General features: G+C 46.5%; 1 protein-coding gene across 21 annotated transcripts in view; it reads left to right on the top strand.

The window, feature by feature from the left end:
* LOC105499180 (DISC1 scaffold protein) overlaps positions 1–18857 on the top strand; it is a 426110-nt gene that overhangs the window by 58863 nt on the left and 348390 nt on the right. For all 21 annotated transcript variants that reach the window (XR_011610479.1, XR_011610480.1, XR_011610478.1 and 18 more), the window contains exon 2: positions 13787–14766. Coding sequence is in view for 14 of the 21 variants with exons in the window: in XM_011771662.3 (XP_011769964.2) it covers positions 13787–14766 (980 nt within the window). In the remaining 7 variants the exon portion in view is untranslated. The remainder of the gene's footprint in view (positions 1–13786; positions 14767–18857) is intronic.

Here is an 18857-nt window from a genome sequence, read left to right as displayed (position 1 = left end):
GGCTCTCTAGGGGAGCATGAGTTCATGTTCTCCAATCTTTCCAACTACCATGCATGGAAGATACTAAAATGAACTTTCCCCAGATGAGAAAACAGGCATGGTGAGGTTATACTTGGGCAAGTCAAAGAGGGGTAGAGATAGGCTTAAGCCCAGTCTAACTTCAGAACTCTCTTGACTACGTTGCTCTGTTTCTCTCTCTCTCTTTTTTTTTTTCTTGAGATGGAGTCTCACTCTGTCACCCAGGCTGGAGTGCAGTGGCGCGATCTTGGCTCACTGCAACCTCTGCCTCCCGGGTTCACGTCATTCTCCTGCCTCAGCCTCCCAAATAGCTGGGACTACAGGCACCCGCCACCATGCCTGGCTAATTTTTTGTATTTTTAGTAGAGACGGGGTTTCACCATGTTAGCCAGGATGATCTCGATCTCCTGACCTCGTGATCCGCCCGCCTCGGCCTCCAAAGTGCTGGCAGTACAGGTGTGAGCCACCATGCCCGGCCACGTTGCTCTGTCTCTTAATAGTCTTGTCATTCCTGGGGTGCTGCATAGCTGATTGTGAGGATGGGTTCACATGGGTGACTTGAATTCTAGGAGCCAGGCAATGTCACAGCTTCCTGGCCAGTCTGTGCCTGTTGGGAGGTTCCCCATCTTTGATGCCTTTGACTCTCAGTCCCTGAGGGACACTCACTTCCCTGGCAAGCACTGCCTTGGACTGCATGAGTGATTTTCTATTGCTTGGTTTCCGACTGGGCGGGCGCCTAGCTCCATGCTGGTCTGTGCCTGGCTGAGATATCTAAGAGCAGCTCATTGCCATATTCTGAATCCCAGCCCTCAGGGGAGCAGCCAGCACCTCCGCTTCCTGCCTCCTTTGGCAGATGGCCCTGATCTGAGAGTTTAAGTGGTATCTATCAGAGAGGAGTGATTGGTAGAGACAGTAGCACCTCATTTTAATAATTTAAAAATCATAAAATATGCCACTTTGGATACTAAAGCTTTTAAGAGGTATTTAATAAAAATGTTTAGTTGCTTTCCACAATGAGAAAACATTGTTATAACTAAAGCACACTTCAGATATTTAAGCATTAAAGCATCCCCGGAGACTTACTCTTAACAGTAAAATGTATTGCTTTGTTCAAGATGATTCTGTAGTGGAGAGGCATTACAGAGGCACGAAGAGACAAGAATTCTTTGTAATTACTGTGCACTGTTTGAATGTAAATGAGTGCTTGAAAACAGTTTGCTCTCTTAAACATCCTAAGTTTTCCCACTGTCGTCTTCCATAAGGTATTAATTGGTTTAAACAGCCTCTTTATTTGTAGGCAGCACAAAGGTTAACTTCAGTCCAGCCCTTGTCTAGTTATCATCAACTCCAAATGCTAATGCTGTTTGAATTCATCAGACAGAATTGAGCTTTCTGTATGTAGTCATGGCCTCTTAAAACTTGCAAGGCCGGGTGCAGTGGTTCATGCCTGCAATCCCAGTACTTTGGGAGGCCGAGGCAGGTAGATTACCTAAGGTCAGGAGTTTGAGACCAGCCTGGCGAACATGGGGAAACCCCGCCTCTACTAAAAATACAAAAATTAGCCGGGCATGGTGGTGCATGCCTGTAATCCCAGCTACTTGGGAGGCTGGGTCAGGAGAATTGCTTGAACCCGGGGGGTGGAGGCTGCAGTGAGCCGAGATCGTGCCACTGCACTCCAGCCTGGGCACCAGAGTGAGACTCTGTCAAAAAAAAAAAAAAAAACCAAAAAAAAAAAAACTTGGAAACTATATATAGTGTCTCTATATGAAAAAAGGCTAGAGAAATTTTATAAAAGAAGGGTCCTCAAGTATAGATAAAAGACAACTGTATTCTATTATAAATGTTTTCTTATATCTCAGACCCAGGTAAGTTACAGGTCACGTTCAGCACCTGCCCCCGTGCATATAGCAGCAGGTCGTTGTAACATCGGCTTGTTGAAAGTGTGGATCACTATGACATAGGAGTCGTGTTATGTTGGGTTTTTTTTTCCCCTCACACCAGTGCACTACATTCCAATACTAACATGTGGAAAAAAATTACTGAATATCCCCTTGTTTTTTTAGTAAGGCCATAGAGCAGGACATTTGCAATTTTATAATGGTTTTATTTTTAAGGTCAGGCATTTAAAGTGGCACAAAGCTTTGATGTGGGCTTACATTCTGAGTATTATAAACATTTAGCACAAGGTAAGAACTTACTTAAAAGATACTCCAGCTTCCAGGGTGCTGTTTCTGTGTGAAATACTGAAAAATTGGGATCATTTTAAAATAAACACATGTCAAAGTTGGCATGCAAAATGGGGCATTTAGAAAGCCATGAAAATAAGCCCATGCATAAAATATGGCATTAAAAAGGTAACTGTGAACTTTACAGATGGACAAGCATGAAAGAAGCTATCTTTTGCTAGGGTGGATAGGAGAGTTTGCAGCTCTTTGCTGCAAAAAATAAGAGCAGAAACTTGAAGTTGTTTAGTTGTTTTGAAATAACAGCTACGCAGAGGGCTCCTTCTGGTTCATCCATATTTTATTAGGGCAGCAGTTAAAAAATTCATTAGAGACACCCATCTGTAGCTAGCAGCACTCTTAAGGAGGGCTAGGGCTCAGATGGCGATCAGATTTTGGAGTAGTACTTTACACTAAAAGAAAAAGACAATTGTTTAGGAGAATTAATAGCACAGTGGAGAGGGGCTGCTTGATGCATTTCAAAGCATACCCTTCCACTTGCTTTATGAATCTTTTGCTACTGATTTCCTCAACCACCTGCTTTGGTTGGGAAAGAGAGATCCAGACATAACAAGGAAAGAAAAATTGGATCAGAGAGTTGAGACTGTATTGGTCAATGGAGAACATAGATCGAGTGTCTTTGTGATCCCGTGCTGGGCTCTTTGTGTGTGTGTGTGTGTGTGTGTGTGTGTAGATCATGTTGTTCCCCCAGAGAACTTCAGCAGTACAAAAAAAAGCTTGTGGTCAGAGCTGAGGCTGCCCTGGTTTACCTTGGCCTTGAACTCCACCTCCCTGGTGGTCAGGTCCAGGTGCCTTTGCCTCATCTTTATTTATGAATTGAAAATAACTCTAGTTATTGAATGGCAATGGAGGGGAAGAGACCTCTCCTCTACCCTCCTAGGTTCCCTAGCTGGGTCTATGAAATTTCTATTTTTCTTTTGAGAAAGAGTTTCACTCTTGTTGCCCAAGCTGGAATGCAACTGCACGATCTTGACTCACTACAACCTCTGCCTCCTGGGTTCAAGCCATTCTCCTGCCCATCCCTCGATGTTGTAATTTCATCAGTCTTGGTTGTGATCTGGACCTCAGAATTTTTAAAAGATGCCGCCATGATTTTTTTTTTTTTTTTTTTGAGACAGAGTGTTGCTCTGTTGCCCAGGCTGGAGTGCAATGGCATGACTGTGGCTCACTGCCGCCTTGCCTTCCCGGGATCAAGCTATCCTCCTGGGCACATCTGGGATGCATGTAATTTGCCTGTATTCTGTGACCAACCCCTCTGTGACCAACCCCTCTGTGACCAATCCCTCCTGGAATCCCAGTGTGGTTTCCTTGGGTGATTTCTGGTCATTTTTTTTTTTTGCAAGCCCTCTTCTTCTTTCAGGATTTGCCTTCTTAGGCGACCTCATTTAACCTTCCTGGCTTTCCCACTTGCATGGCATGTGTTTCCAGTTCTCTTCCCTGTGGCCAGGTCCTGCCTTGGCCCTGTCCTCTGGGTCCCCACCTGTAAGCCACCCTGGGCCTGTTCTCATCCCATCGTCTGCCTCATCCTCCACAGCTGCCACGCTGTCTGTACACAAGTCCCAGTGGTTCTGAACTTCTTCAAGCTGGCTGCACTCAACGCTGCCTTTCACACTGTGCTTGCTGTTCCCTCCACCGGCAATGACCTCACCCTCCTTTTTGGCTTGGGAAGCCTCAGCCTTCCAGTTCGATTTCCTGGCCTCCTGCAGTGGAGTTGCTCACAGCCTGGTCTGCATCTGCTTGTTGACATGTCTGTCTTCCCCAGGGAGCCATGAGCTCCGTTGAGGACAGGGACCATGACTTTGAAAAATTAATAATTAATTTTTAGAGGCGGGGTCTTGCTAAGTTGCCCAGGCTGGAGTGCAGTGGCTATTCATAGGAGCAATCATAGCTCATTGCAACCTTGAACTCCTGGGCTCAAGTGATCCTCCCGGCTCAGTCTCCTGAGTAGCTGGGACTACAGGGGCATATATGCACCCAAGTTGAAAAAGTATTATCAAATATTTCACAGTTATGAAAATTGTATTTATATATAATTATGTGTTTAATATATAATTACACATAGGTTTTATATGTGCTGTTTGAAAATAATACAATCAGTACCTGTGTAACCACCACTTAAGAAATGGAACGTTACCCTTGAATTACTTCATAATTGCATGAATTTTTTCCTATGTATTGTTTGAGAATAATACAGTAGGCACCTGTGTAAATACCAGCAGGCTTAAAAATGGAACATTGCCCTCGAGGTCCCTTGCACATCACGTCCTGTTCGCTGTTAAGACTGGTTTATCATTCTTTTGCTTTTGTTTATACTTTTAGCACGTATCTATCTCCTGTGCTGAAAGACTGTTCCAAGCAGAACAGTAATTCCAGTTTCAGTTATTCTGGGCTGAGACTGTAGACAATTAAATAAAAAGCCAGTTCAGTGTGGGATTCATCCCTTCCGACTGTGAGGCTGTTGTAAGGAAGTCGTGCCTGTGGGAATGCCACCTGGGCGTCAAACCTCTAGCCTTTGGGTGATGAGGAGGCTGACAGGAAAAACAGCGACAGAGCTTTGCCTCTGGTGGAACTCCTGGTGGCCTTCAGACCTGTTGGCATCTGTACCTGCAGTCCACTCAGCTTTCCAGATGACTGAAATGCCCCAACAGGGTAGAGTGGTTTGCTTCTCCAAGAAAGAGCAGCTGGTGAATAATCATGCCTAGGAAAACAATCTACCTTGCAAAGAGATGGATGGTATCTGTTGGTGAATGTGATGGCAGCAAGCCCAGTGCAAGATTCTGTGGCGATTCCTTGATTGACCTGCTCAGTTGGCAGATTTTGAAAGGGAGTGGGAAGGACTGCTTCACTTGCATAGAACTCTCCCTCTCTCTCGCTCCATCTTCATATCTATATCTACCTTTCTCTTTGTGTATATGTGTTTATAAATAATTCATACGTATAGTTGTGTATAGACATATACACATTTGGATTTATATTTGTATACATTTTATATTAGTTAGTTTTCATGCTGCTGATGAAGATATGCCCAAGACTGGGAAGAAAAAGAGGCTTAATTGGACTTACAGTTCCACGTGGCTAGGGAGGCCTCAAAAGCATGGCAGGAGGCAAGAGGCACTTCTTTATTTTCTTTTATTGTATTTTATTTTTTTTGAGACAGAGTCTCATTCTCTTGCCCAGGCTGGAATGCAGTGGCATGATCTTGCCTCACTGCAACCTCTGCTTCCTAGGTTCAAGCGATTCTTCTGCCTCAGCCTCCCAAGTAGCTGGGACTACAGGTGTCTGCCACCACGCCCAGCTAGTTTTTATATTTTTAGTAGAGACGGAGTTTGACCATATTGGCCAGCCTGGTCTTGAACTCCTGACCTCGTGATCTGCCTTCCTCGGCCTCCCAAAGTGCTGGGATTACAGGCATAAGCCACAGCACCCAGCCTGGCAAAAGGCACTTCTAACCCAAAAGTCCACAATCCAAAGTCTCACCTGAGACAAGGCAAGTCCCTTCTACCCATGAGCCTGTAAAATCAAAAGCAAGTTAGTTACTTCCTAAATACAATCGGAGTACAAGTATTGGGTAAATACAGCTGTTCCAAATAGGAGAAATTGTCCAAAACAAAGGGGTTATAGGGCCCATGCAAGTCTGAAATCCAGTGGGTGGTCAAAATTTAAAGCTCCAAAATGACCTCCAGGTCTCACATCCAGGTCACACTGATGCAAGAGGTGGGTTCCCATGGTCTTGGGCAGCTCCACCCCTGTGGCTTTGCAGGGTACAGCCTCCCTCCCAGATGCTTTCACGGGCTGGCACTGAGTGTCTGCAGCTTTTCCAGGTGGATAGTGCAAGCTGTCGGTGGATCTACCATCCCGGGGTCTGGAGGATGATGGCCCTCTTCTCCCAGCTCCACTAGGTGGTGCCCCAGTAGGGACTCTGTGTGGGGGCTCCAACCCCATATTTCCCTTCCTCTGCCCTAGCAGAGATTCTCCATGAGTGCCCCGCACCTGCAGCAAACTTCTGCCTGGGCATCCAGCCATTTCCATACGCGTTCTGAAATCTAGGTGGTGGTTCCCAAACTCCAATTCTTGACTTCTGTGCACTTGCAGGCTCAACACCAAGTGGAAGCTGCCAAGGCTTGGGGCTTGTACCCTCTGAAGCCATGGCCCAAGCTCTATGTTGGCCCCTTTCAGCCACAGCTGGATCAGTTGGGACACAGGGTACTAAGTCCCCATGCCCATAGCACAGGGACCCTGGGCCCAGCCCACAAAACCTTTTTCTCCTCCTGGGCCTCCAGGCCTGTGATGGGAGGAGCTGTTGTGAAGACATTTGACATGCCAAGGAGATGTCTTCCCCATTGTCCTGGGGCTTAACATTTGGCTCGTTGTTACTCATGCAAATTTCTGCAGCTGGCTTGAATTTCTCCTCAGAAAATGGGTTTTTCTTTTCTGTCACATTGTCATGCTGCAAATTTTCTGAACTTTTATGCTCTGCTTCCCTCATATATCTGAATGCCTTTAACAGCACCCAGGTCACCTCTTGAATGCTTTGCTGCTTAGACATTTCTTCCGCCAGATACCCTAAATCATCCCTCTCAAGTTCAAAGTTCCACAGATCGCTAGGGCAGGGGCAAAATGCTGCCAGTCTCTTCGCTAAAACATAACAAGAGTCACCTTTGCTCCAGTTCCCAACAAGTTCCTCATCTCCATCTGAGACCACCTCAGCCTGGACCTTATTGTTCCTGTCACTATCAGGCTTTTGGTCAAAGCCATTTAACAAGTCTCCAGGGAGTTCCAAACTTTCCCACATTTACCTGTCTTCTTCTGAGCCCTCCAAACTGTTCCAGCTTCTGCCTATTACCCAGTTCCAAAGTTGCTTCCACATTTTTGGGTATCTTTTCAGGAACACCCCAGTCTACTGGTACCAATTTCCTGTGTTAGTCCATTTTTATGCTGCTGATAATGACATACCTGAGACTGGGAAGAAAAAGAGGTTTAATTGGACTTACAGTTTCACATGCCTGGGGAGGCCTCAGAATCATGGAGGGAGGTGAAAGGCACTTCTTACATGGTGGTGGCAAGAGAAAATGAGGAAGAAGCAAAAGCAGAAACCCCTGATAAACCCATCAGATCTCATGAGACTTATTCATTACCATGAGAACAGTATGGGGGAAACTGCCCCTGTCATTCCAGTGATCTCCCACTGGATCCCCTCCCACAACACATGGGAATTATGGGAGTACAATTCAAGGTGAGATTTGGGTGGGGACACAGCCAAACCATATAACATTTGTATTATTTTCATATCACACATGTGGGCCCCCCCAACAATGTTCCTTCATGCACATGGATGGTGTTGAAAACGCACTTTCTCTTGGACTTCCAATTTTAGGCCAAGCTTAGGCCAAGCTTAGGCCCAGGTTGTTGAATTAACAATAAATCTAGAGAGACAGAAAGTAGAATGGTGGTTACCAGGGACTGGGGCAGGGGGAAGTGGGGAGTTAATATTTAATGGGTGCCATGTTTCAGTTTGGGAAGGTGAAAAAGTTCTTCAGGTGCATGATGGTGACGATTGTACAACAATGTGAATGTACTTAATGCCACTGAATGATACATTGAAACATGGCAAAAATGGTAATTTTATGTTAGGTATATGTTACCACAATTAAAAGTAAAAAAAAAAATCATAGGGAAAATGCAATGGAAGCCTCAGGAAATGGTAGGGGAGGTCAATTCCAAACCCACATACATTCTAAAATGTCAGAAATGGTCAGTTAGCAAAGTAGGGATTAATTAGATTTTACACTTACCTGTTTTTGTTGACATTTCTGGGAATAAAGAGAGAAGAGTGTGATAATTCCTCTTCTATGTCAGTTCTAGAACCTTCTTTGTTCCTCACCCTGGTGCTTACATGAGTATGTACAAATGTGTGTGTGTGTGTGTGTGTGTGTGTGTATTTGCAAACATGGACAGTGGGTGGTGGATTTGCTACTCTATTTCTAGTATTTCTGTGCCACCTTATTAATAGGAGAGCTGTGGGATCAGGTCTCTGGATGTAAACCTGTCCTTCCTTAGTTCTTCTGAGTTCAAACTGAGTAACTCACAAAATGCGTCTGCATCAGGACTGACTTGTGGCATTCATTTTCTCAAAGGGCAAAAAACCTTTTGTTTCTGGTAGAAATGAAAGATGTGTTTGTGATGGCCCTCACTTCTTTTTCACCAGATGCAGCACCATTCTTCCCTTTAATCCCATGAGGTGGTTTTATGGGGTGGCACATAATTTGGAGCTCATGGAAGGCCTAAGAACCGTTAACCAACTGAGCTAACCAGGTTCCTTCATTAGTTTAATTTCAAATTGAATTCTCCTTCCTCCATGATTGAAAAGTACATTCAATTCCTGTAACAGTTTTTGTGTGCCTGACTGACATCCCTTGCTAGATCATAAGCAGTTTGAGGGCAGGGATGGTGTCTTGTTCATGTCTGTACCCCATGTATCATCTAGTGTTCAATAAGGAATTGTTTTATGGAAATGGTTACATGATTAAATTGGAAATACAATACAGGTTGATTTATTCCACCCCCCGCTTGCCTTGCTCACTGGATGCTTATTACAGTGACCTGAAGGCACTTCAGAAGCCTTAAGTGCTCTCTGAATTATCAAAGGAAGATGGACTTCGGCTCAGTAGAGTGTTTGTGCTTAGTGCCTATTACTGGATTCTGATTCTTTGGAAACAAATTAATCCAGAGAGATATATTGTTTCTTTATGGTTCTGAATATTTGGTTAGCCTGAATGTATTAAGATCTTTTACCCCAACCGTGACAGATGGGATTAAAATTCCTTCCCTGAAAAGAATATATTCCTTTATGCTTCCACTATAAATTTATATGGAAATCATGTTTTGTAAAGTTGTGTTCTTCTCTTGCTATTTGGTGCATTCCCTGTAGCAGCCTCGAGGTCCCAGCATTTTTCCTTCAGGAGACCTTAGAATCATTGGGGTACAGGGCAGCCAAGTGACCTGCCCAAGCCTATGAGTCATTTTTCTTTTGTTTTTTTTTTGTTTTTTGAGACAAGAGTCTTGCTCTGTCACCCAGGCTGGAGTGCAGTGGCGCGGGCTTGGCTCACTGCAACCTCTGTCTCCCAGGTTCCAGTGATTCTCCTGCCTCAGCCTCCTAAGTAGCTGGAATTACAGGCATTCACCGCCACACCAGGCTAATTTTTGTATTTTTAGTAGAGATGGGGCCTTGCCATGTTGCCCATGCTGGTCTCGAACTCCTGACCTCAAGTGATCCACCCACCTCAGCCTCCCAAAGTGCTGGGATTACAGGCATGAGCCACTGCTCCAGGACAAAAACTAAGTATCATGTTTTCTTAAACTGCATGTTTAAGATTTCATATTTAAAAATGAATATTGTCTGACCAATGTGTATTTTAATTTATTCTCTGATATACTGTAAACTAGGATTGTTTTAGGAATTCTAAGGACCTCAGGAAACTTCTGTGTAGTATAAACTGGAAACAATTCATATCCACCACAGAAAATCACTAACAGTGCCGGGTGTTAACAATACGTAGGGGGGAATGAGTGATGGAGGGAATGAGTGATATGGACAATTGGTGAAGCCCTGTTAACTGGGCAATCAGGAGAAGGGAGCTGATGGGGAAGGGATTGGAAGCTGAAGGCTGGGAAGGATTTGGATAGATGAAGGGAGAGCATAGAGGGAGGGCTGGCAGGATTCTTGCCGATCCAGCTGGCTAATATTGGCTTGCCCCAATTTTCCTTCTAAGCTAGGTCAACATAAATTTCCAGACATCCTATTTAGACTGTATATAGAGACCCATTGACATCTGGGTCTGTTCTAAGTTGCTGTCTTTCATTTTCCTCCAATCAGAGCTTGTTGGGTTGGATAAGGTGGAGATAGGGGTCATAGATTACCAGGGCAAGCAGGTCTGTGCTTCAGAGAGGAAGTAAGGCATGAGCACTTCCCTCTAGAATTGATCTGTTGCAGGACAAGAGGCCTTGAGGAGCAGAGAAAGCTGCGCCAGGCTCCCTTTCCCTGCTCAGTCGTTCGTTCCTGGGCTAGATGGGTGGAACGAGGCATCTCTGGGTTTCGCAGATCACAGAGGGTACAGCTTGTTTCCTAACTGGCTCTCAAAACCTGCCTGCACTCTGTGCGCTTTTTCTTTACCTTACCATACGTTGCTTCCTGCCCTCTTGAACCTCCTGCCAGAGCTGATTGCACTTAGGTGCTAGGAAGGAGTATTTATCTCCAAGGTCTGAATGCATCCTAATCCTTATTGAACTGCAAGGTGTGATGGCAAGACTTGGATATGTAAGTGAGAATTGATTTTGGTCACAGGGGATGTCATAAATTTCCTCAAAAAATAAAAGTAAAAAAAGAGGACAAAGGAGTGAGAAAAAATGGCCTTTCGTTATGGGAAACTGGGAGTTTTTCCTACAGATTTCATTCCTGCCTTATATGGGTTTCCTGGAATTCTTCTAGAAGATTCCAGCAGTGCCCTCTGGATCTGCCCTCTGCCCCCTCAGGGTTAGGATTCATAGTACGTGACAGTCTTTGCTATTCCGCCACCTTCTGGGAAGGCCAATGGCCAGGGGATGGTTTGCATGAGCCCTCAGCAGGGTGCAGAAGCCAGGTGATCCCCGTATCTCATTCCCACGTTTGGTAAACACCTCTCTTATGTTTGCCCTCCTGGGCTTGTTGCTTCTGGTCCCCAGCTCATCACAGCTTCCCAGGGCCCCAGTAGAAACAAGGGTTCGCATTGGGTAACCTCACCGTGCTGCAGCTGGAACCTGGCTTTCAGGACTTCAGGACCTTTGGTTGAGTGGTTTTAGAAAAGGTTACTCAGGGGCTGGGCGCGGTGGCTGTGGCTCACAACTGTAATCCCAGCGCTTTGGGAGTCCTAGGCAGGTGGACCCCCTGAGATCAGGAGTTCAAGACCAGCCTGGCCAATATGGTGAAACCCCCTCTCTACTAAAAATACAAAAATTAGCTGGGTGTGGTGGCGGGCACCTGCAATTCCAGCTACTTGGGAGGCTGAGGCAGGAGAATCACTTGAACCTGGGAGCAGTGAGCCGAGATCATGCCACTGCACTCCAGCCTGGGCAACAAGAGTGAGACTGTCTCAAAAAGAAAAAAAACAAAAAGAAAAAAGAGAAAAAGAAAAGGCTACTCAGACTGAAGTGCCCTCAGGCCTTTGAAAAGAAATGAAATTTCAAACAAATAATTTTCTACTTAGCCTTTTTCTTTTAACTCCAGAAGGGTTATCTGGATGACTGGTACTTACATAAAAAAATAGTTAAAAGTCTTTTTAAACTACAGACAATATAGGTTTCACCTGGACTCATTTTTCAAGATACGAAATTGTTGGATTGTTTTCCTTTGGTAATTGAAGCCCGAATTCAATGTTGTCTCTAACGTACTTTCAGATTCTTTGCCCTCTGGAGAACGTTTTGCCCGCTTTGCAGGGGTTATGAGCGAGTGTCCCTGAGGGTCTCTCTCTGCCCCCTCCCAACGCCCGGCCGCCCTGTTCCGACTGCTCCCCCTGCCGGTCGGATCCGGACACTGCAGGGAGCCTCATGTCCTCGGATGATGGATTCCTTCTGTACCTCTCATCATGTCCTTTTCTACTGGCTTCAACTCGCATGTCCTCTGTCTTCAAGAAAGAAAGAAAAAAATGAAATATTTCTTTTGCCTTCCTGTCATTTTACGCTGTCGCCCTAACTGATATACTTGGAGGCAAAGGGAATTGAAAGGGCGTGTACTTTGGAACCAGACAAGCCTCAGTTCAAGTCCGGGCTTTGGGAAACCATGATCCGGGAGTTCTGGGGCAAAGTAAGGCTTTCTGAGCTTTAGCTGTATTATTTGTAAAATGGGAATAGTACCGATCTCCTAGAGTTATAGTGTTAAATGCCTCCCTTCCTTTCTTTACTCTGACTTCCTCCACCACCACCTCATGGTCCCTGATTCCTTTCCTCCCTTCCCTGCAAGCTTCCGAATTCTGTGTGCCCCGGGCAGCATTGGCCCTTCTGGGGCTCCCTGCAGTTGGCAAGAGCAAGTCACTGTGTGAGCAAGTCTTGGGCTCTGTTATCTTCAGATGCTCAAGTCAGGAAATAGAGGGCTGGAGGTCATTGTGCTCATTTTCCCAGAGATTATCAGTGCCAACCCCACCCCTTTTAGGAGCTGACATGTGCCATGATCGTAGCTCAGTGGGATCTTTAATGCCTACTGATCTCGGCTTAACAGGACAAAGATTCCAAGACCACGTCTGTTCTGGGAAGCAAAGCAGGATGTGTGGGCCTGGAGTGAAGCTTTGTCCCACTTCTTGCCATAGGCCATGGTATGAGTACAGCTGTGTCCAGTGCTGCCTGGTTTTACTTTCATGCCTGATTTGCAATGTGGCAGGGTCCTGAGATGAGGGAGCTCTGTGTGGGCCAGTAGAGTCATGAGACTTTGGCCTGGTCACTTGGCTACTTGCAGGGGATTCTGGAAAGGCAAGTTCTCTGAATCTCAGTTGCCTTCAATATAAAAGGAAAGCTATAGTTTCTGGCCTGATTGATTCACATGATTTTGGGAGGGAGTGAATGAAATTAATGTAAATTAAAAACACATTATGAGTAGCAAAATGCTATGCAATCTAAAAATGACATTTTAATAACTCTTATCATATGTGCCAGACATTGTTCTAAGCTGTCTACAAATAGTAACTCATTTAGTTGAAAGCTCACAACCACCTTATGAGAGAGCTGTTAATATCACCACTTTACTGATGGGGAAACTGAGGCACAGAGCGGTTAAGTAACTTTGTGGAAGGTCACACAACCAGCAAGTGGTACAGTCAGGGTTTGAACCAGGCAATGAGGAATCAGCATTTGTTATTGTTCCTATTCCTATAGCCTAGCTGGAAGGGGAATGCAGTGCTGGTTTGGAGAACACATCAAGCAGGCCTCCTGTCATTCACTGAGTGAGATGAGATGATGGCCATACATTGCGGCACAGCCAGCTATCCATGGGTCTGCAGCAACAGATCAGTCTTGCAGGGACATGGATAGCCCCGCTAGTGAACATTCACATGTTGTTCAATGAATAGCTAGAGTAAATGGTTGGATCTCATTTAGGGGCATGCTCTGGCATCCCACTTTCACGTCATTTGCTTTCCAGGCCCACTCCAGGATGAGAGTACTGATGTGCCATAAAAGACCAACAGGCAAGATGTTGGAGGGTTCAGGAGCCACCAAAGTTGTGTTCATGCTGACCTGTGGGCATAGCATACAGCAGTGCCAGTTGCTCTGCTAAACACAGGAGCTGAGATGCTGTGTTGATTTCTACATGTTCCAGGCAAACACTTCCTGAGGATTGTTGGGATTTTCATAACGGATTGGCCCCAGGACCATTGAGCCAGCATGTATCTTTGACAGGTGTACCGAGAGATGACCTTTAAACCTAGGGATGTGCTCCAGATGCAGTTCCAGCTGGGCCAGTAAGAACTGCACGTTTATAGTGCTGTTTTCTCTTTCCTTCCCAGGCAGCCGGGATTGCTTACCACCTGCAGCGTGCTTTCAGAGGCGGCGGCTGGCACGGAGGCCGGGCTACATGAGAAGCTCGACAGGGCCTGGGATCGGGTTCCTTTCCCCAGCAGTGGGCACACTGTTCCGGGTCCCAGGAGGGGTGCCTGGCGAGGAGTCCCACCACTTGGAGTCCAAGACCAGAGAGTGTGGCCTTGACCTGGGAGGCCTCTTGGTTGGGAGCCCTGTTTCCAAGAGCGCAGCAGCCCCTGCTGTGACCTCTGTGAGAGGAACCTCGGCACACTTTGGGATTCAGCTCAGAGGTGGCACCAGATTGCCTGACAGGCTTAGCAGGCTGTGTGGCCCTGGGAATGCTGGGTGGCAGCAAGAGTTTGCAGCCATGGACAGTTCTGAGACCTTGGACACCAGCTGGGAGGCAGCCTGCAGTGATGGAGCAAGGCGTGTCCAGGCAGCAGGCTCTGTGCCATCAGCAGAGTTGAGTAGCAATAGCTGCAACCCTGGCTGTGGCCTTGAGGACCCCCCAACCCCTCCTGGCTCTCACAGTGCCTTTGCCTCAAGCTTTAGCTTTATTCAGCTCTCGCTTGGCTCTGCCGGGGAACGTGGAGAAGCAGAAGGCTGCCCACCATCCAGAGAGGCCGAGTCCCCTTGCCAGAGCCCCCAGGAGATGGGAGCCAAAGCTGCCAGCTTGGACGGGCCTCATAAGGACCCTCGATGTCTCTCTCGGCCCTTCAGTCTCTTGGCTACACAGGTCTCAGAGGACTTGGCCCAGGCCGCCGGGAACAGCTCCAGGCCAGAGTGTGAGATGCATTCTTTACCGGACATGGACTCTGGTTCCTCCAGTTCTCTGGATCCCTCACTGGCTGGCTGTGGTGGTGATGGGAGCAGCGGATCGGGGGATGCCCACTCTTGGGACACCCTGCTCAGGAAATGGGAGCCAGTGCTGCGGGACTGCCTGCTGAGAAACCGGAGGCAGGTGGAGGTCAGTGTCTCCTCCACCTCTGCAGCCCGAGATTGTCGTGAGCTCAGATTAGCACTGGGCAGATGGCAGAACATGAGGGGTTCTGGGCTCAACTGCTATCCTCCTAAAAGCTGCAGCAGCTCCTTTTGGAGCTGGCTGAACAAGGATGTTGCTACACTTCTGTCTCTTTGAATTGGACACAGATCTACCCTCCCTTTTGTCTTCTCTGTCACGTAGGTGCTCAGATTTGCTCTCCATTGGGCCGCAGGCTCCCCCACAGGCCCTGGCCTAGGTGAGACGTGGTTAACTCAGCTCAGCTCTGCTTTGAGACAGGAAACTGGGGGCAGGGGAGATTGAGCTGGATGATGTTTAGAAGGGGTTGAGAGATACAAAAATGGGGATGCCCTGTATCAGGGCGATCCTGCTCTTCATCCACTTCACTCATTCCCTTCCATCCTGCTGCAGTGACTGCTGCCTTCCATAGGATCAGGAGACTTCGCTTCTGGTCATTGAACCTCTCCGGCTCTCAGTTTCCGTATTTAGAGATAACACCAACTCATAGGATTGTTCTAAGGCTCAAATGAGAATGTAGCTGCTTTGGAAATAAGGACAAACTGGAGACATCTAAGGCCCAGCCTTATGATGTTGCTGTCTATCCAGTTATCTGAGAGGTGGGTATAGCCAGAAGTAGGCAGGGTTCCTCTACCCACAAAAATTCCCAGAGAAGCCCAGGTAGAGATGCTCTGTGGCTGATCTATTGCCAGACTGTGTTTTAATCCTGGTGGGTGTACATATGTGTGTTTGTGTGTGTTTGTGTGCGCATAGAGGTGTGCATGTGTGCGCTTGTATGTGTTTGCGTGTGCATGTGTATGTGTGTGTGCATGTGCGTGTGTTTCTGCATGCGTGTGTGAGTGTATTTGTGGGTGTGCTCATGTGTTTGTGTGTGTGCGCATATACGTGTGCATGTGTGTGCGTGTGTGTATGTGTGTCTGCATGTTTGTGCTGTGTGTGCATGTTTGTGCATGCGTGTGTGAGTGTATGTATTTGTGGGTGTGTGTGCACTCGTGTTTGTGTGTGCATATAGGTGTGCGTGTGTGCATATAGGTATGCATGTGTGTGCGTGTGTGTATGTGTGTGCATGTTTGTGCTGTGTGTGTGTGTATGTGTGTGTGCATGTTTGTGCTGTGTGTGCGTGTGTGTATGTGTGTGTGCATGTTTGTGCTGTGTGTGCATGTGTGTGTATGCATGCGTGTGTGAGTATGTATTTGTGGGTGTGTGTGCACTCGCATGTGTGTGGGGATGTGTTCATGTGAGTAGGGAAGTGGAGCACCCACTCATCAGGCATTTGGGAGGAGAATCTGCAGAAGCTCATGCTCATTCCCCGAAAGAGCATCTACCTTCCGTTCTTTATCTGCAGTCTGGTGTTCCTAGCCCTGTCCCTGTTTGCCCTTTTTCAGCCCTCAGGGACCTCAGCCCAGCCCTCTGATTTATTATGCAGAGAGGGATTGAGGCCAGAGCAGAGATGCAGGCTTGTATTCTGGGTGATGTGTGGAGTCTTCCAGTTAGTCATTGCCTAAACCAATGCCCTTGTCTTTCCCCCAAACCCATTCTGAAGGGCCTTCAATATTGGTTGATTCGAATGCATAGAATCTATCCAGTTTCTTAGGCCAGAAACCACAACCATCTTCCACACCTCCCTCTCCCTCGTTCCACATCTGGTCGGCCTCCAAGCCCTCTCAGTCCTACTGCTCATCTGTCTCTCACCACCATGGCCGCTGCCCTGACTCAGATCCTTGTTATCTTTCACCTGTGTTTAGCAAGAGGGTCTACCTTCCTGCGGTGTTTCTCTTCTCCAGTTAATTAAACTAAATGTGATCGTATGTGCAAAGTGCTTCAGACAGGACCTAGCTCCTAGCAAGTACCCAGAAATTGCCCATAGTCATCATTAGAGAAATAGCTCCTATTTAGAGAGTTTGAGTCAAAAGCTAATGAAGCTCTCCCTTCTGCCCATAGCTCAAATTAAATTCCTATCTTCTCTCAAATGGTAGAATCTGGATACACTTTTTCTGTAGTGTAAGTATTGTTGTCTATGGCAATCCCACACCTGGGCAGGGAAAAACATGGCACTATCTTCAGTTACACTCGTGTACTGCATAATGACATTTTGGTCAATGACGGATCACATATATGATGTGACAGTGGTCCTATGAGATTATCATACAGTGTTTTTGTTGTACCCTTTCTACGTTCAGATATGTTTAGATACACCAATACCTTACCATTGTGTTACACTTGCCTGCAGTATTCAGTACAGTCACAGGCTGCACAGGTTTGTAGCCCAGGAGCAATAGACTCTTCCCTCTAGCCTAGGTGTGAAATGGGCTACACCATCCAGATTTGTGTAAGCACAATCTACGATGTTCACCCAGTGATGAAGTCACCTAATAATGCTTTTCTCAGAATGCATCCCTGTCATTAAGTAACGCAAGGCCGTACTTGAGTATCTGTTGTGTGGGAGAGGAATTAACTGAGTAGTGGGAATGACGAAAATAACTCAGCCCAGGGCACAGGACTTACAGGAAGGCAGAGTTTGCCTCAATAGGAGGAAGAACCTCTTGACAGTGGGAACTGTCTTGATGGGGCGGGCTGCTCAGGGACTTGTTTTCCCATGGTGCTTACGGAGAGGCCCCAGACTGCTCACCGGGGTTGTGGCTGAGGCCCTCGGGACGGGGCGGAAGGTCGGGTGAAGGATCTCCAAAGAGATCCTTTGAATGAGTAGGATTTCTAGTGTTTGGGGGCCTTTTTGATATTATATTCTAATTCCTTAACCTCCTCTCCCTTCTACTTAAGTAAAAATGGGAATCTCAGGAATTTTAAGTTTCAGCTTCTTCTAAAAGATGCTTGATCCTCAGTATTCATGGATTCTATATGTGTGAATTTGTCTACTTGCTAAAATTTCTTGTTAACTCCAAAATCAATACTCACGGCACCTTTATGGTCATTTTTCATTTTTATTTTATTTTTTAAGAGATGGGGTCTCTGTCATCTAGGCTGGGGTGCAGTGGTGTCATCATAACTCTCTGTAACCTTGAACTCCTGGGCTCAGGCGATTCTCTTGCCTCAGCCTCCCTAGTGGCTGGGACTACAGGCGTGTGCCACCATGCCTGGCTATTTTTTTTTTTTTTTTGGGGGTAGAGATGAGGGTCTCACCATGTTGCCCAGACTGGTCTTGAAGTCCTGGCCTCAAGCGATCCTCCTGCCTCAGCCTCCAAGGTACTGGGATCACAGTCATGAGCCACCATGCCTGCTGGTAATTTTGAACCTGCACAGAGTGGCAAAAAATTTGGGTCACCTGATGTACACCCTTTCTACTTAGGTCAAACAAGGTCAGACCAGATGACATTCTACCTTCTCTCTCATACTACAAACTAGTATCCTTTTTGTGGTCTATTTAATGCCATCTTTTTAAACATTTTTGTGCTCTTTATTGGTGAGTTCACCATTGCAAATGCCCCCCAAGCATAGTACTAATGCCATCTAATGCTCCTAAGCACGAGAAGGCTGTGATGGGCCTGATGGAGAAGATATGGGTGCTCCAGAAACTTCATTCAGGCGTGAGTGCTGTTGGCCAGAGTACAGTGTTTATGGATCATTAATACATATTAAATAAATTGTTTTTAAACAGAAACACACGTAGAACAAGGTTACTTGTTGATTGATTGAGGAAAGTATTGTGACCAGGGGCTCACGGGAAGCTACCCTGTATTTCCTCCTAGGAGCAATGCTTCATTATTCCCTAATTCAGTATTTACAGAAACTTTACAGAACCTAACTACAGTACTGTGAATAAGGAGAATCAACTGTGTATATTTTATGCTGTTTAGAAATTGCTGCTTAGCGAGATTTCCAGAGGTTGTGTGGGACTGAGAGGATAGTAATAAAGGCAGTTGGTGATCAGGCATGCGGAGGAGGGGAAGTGGAGTGGGCCCTGCAAGGTAGGCTCCACCTAAGGCCGTGGAAACTGGTGAAAAAGGAAGGACTGTGCCTGCAGGGCATTATAGGACATTCCACAGGCAGGGTTGTGGTACCGTGCAAGACATGGCCACTGGGGC

The sequence above is a fragment of the Macaca nemestrina genome, chromosome 1 (genome assembly GCF_043159975.1).
Source record: "Macaca nemestrina isolate mMacNem1 chromosome 1, mMacNem.hap1, whole genome shotgun sequence".
Lineage (NCBI taxonomy): Eukaryota > Metazoa > Chordata > Mammalia > Primates > Cercopithecidae > Macaca > Macaca nemestrina.
The sequence above is the reverse complement of the archived record's forward strand: the minus strand, read 5'-3'. Positions and strand labels throughout refer to the sequence as shown.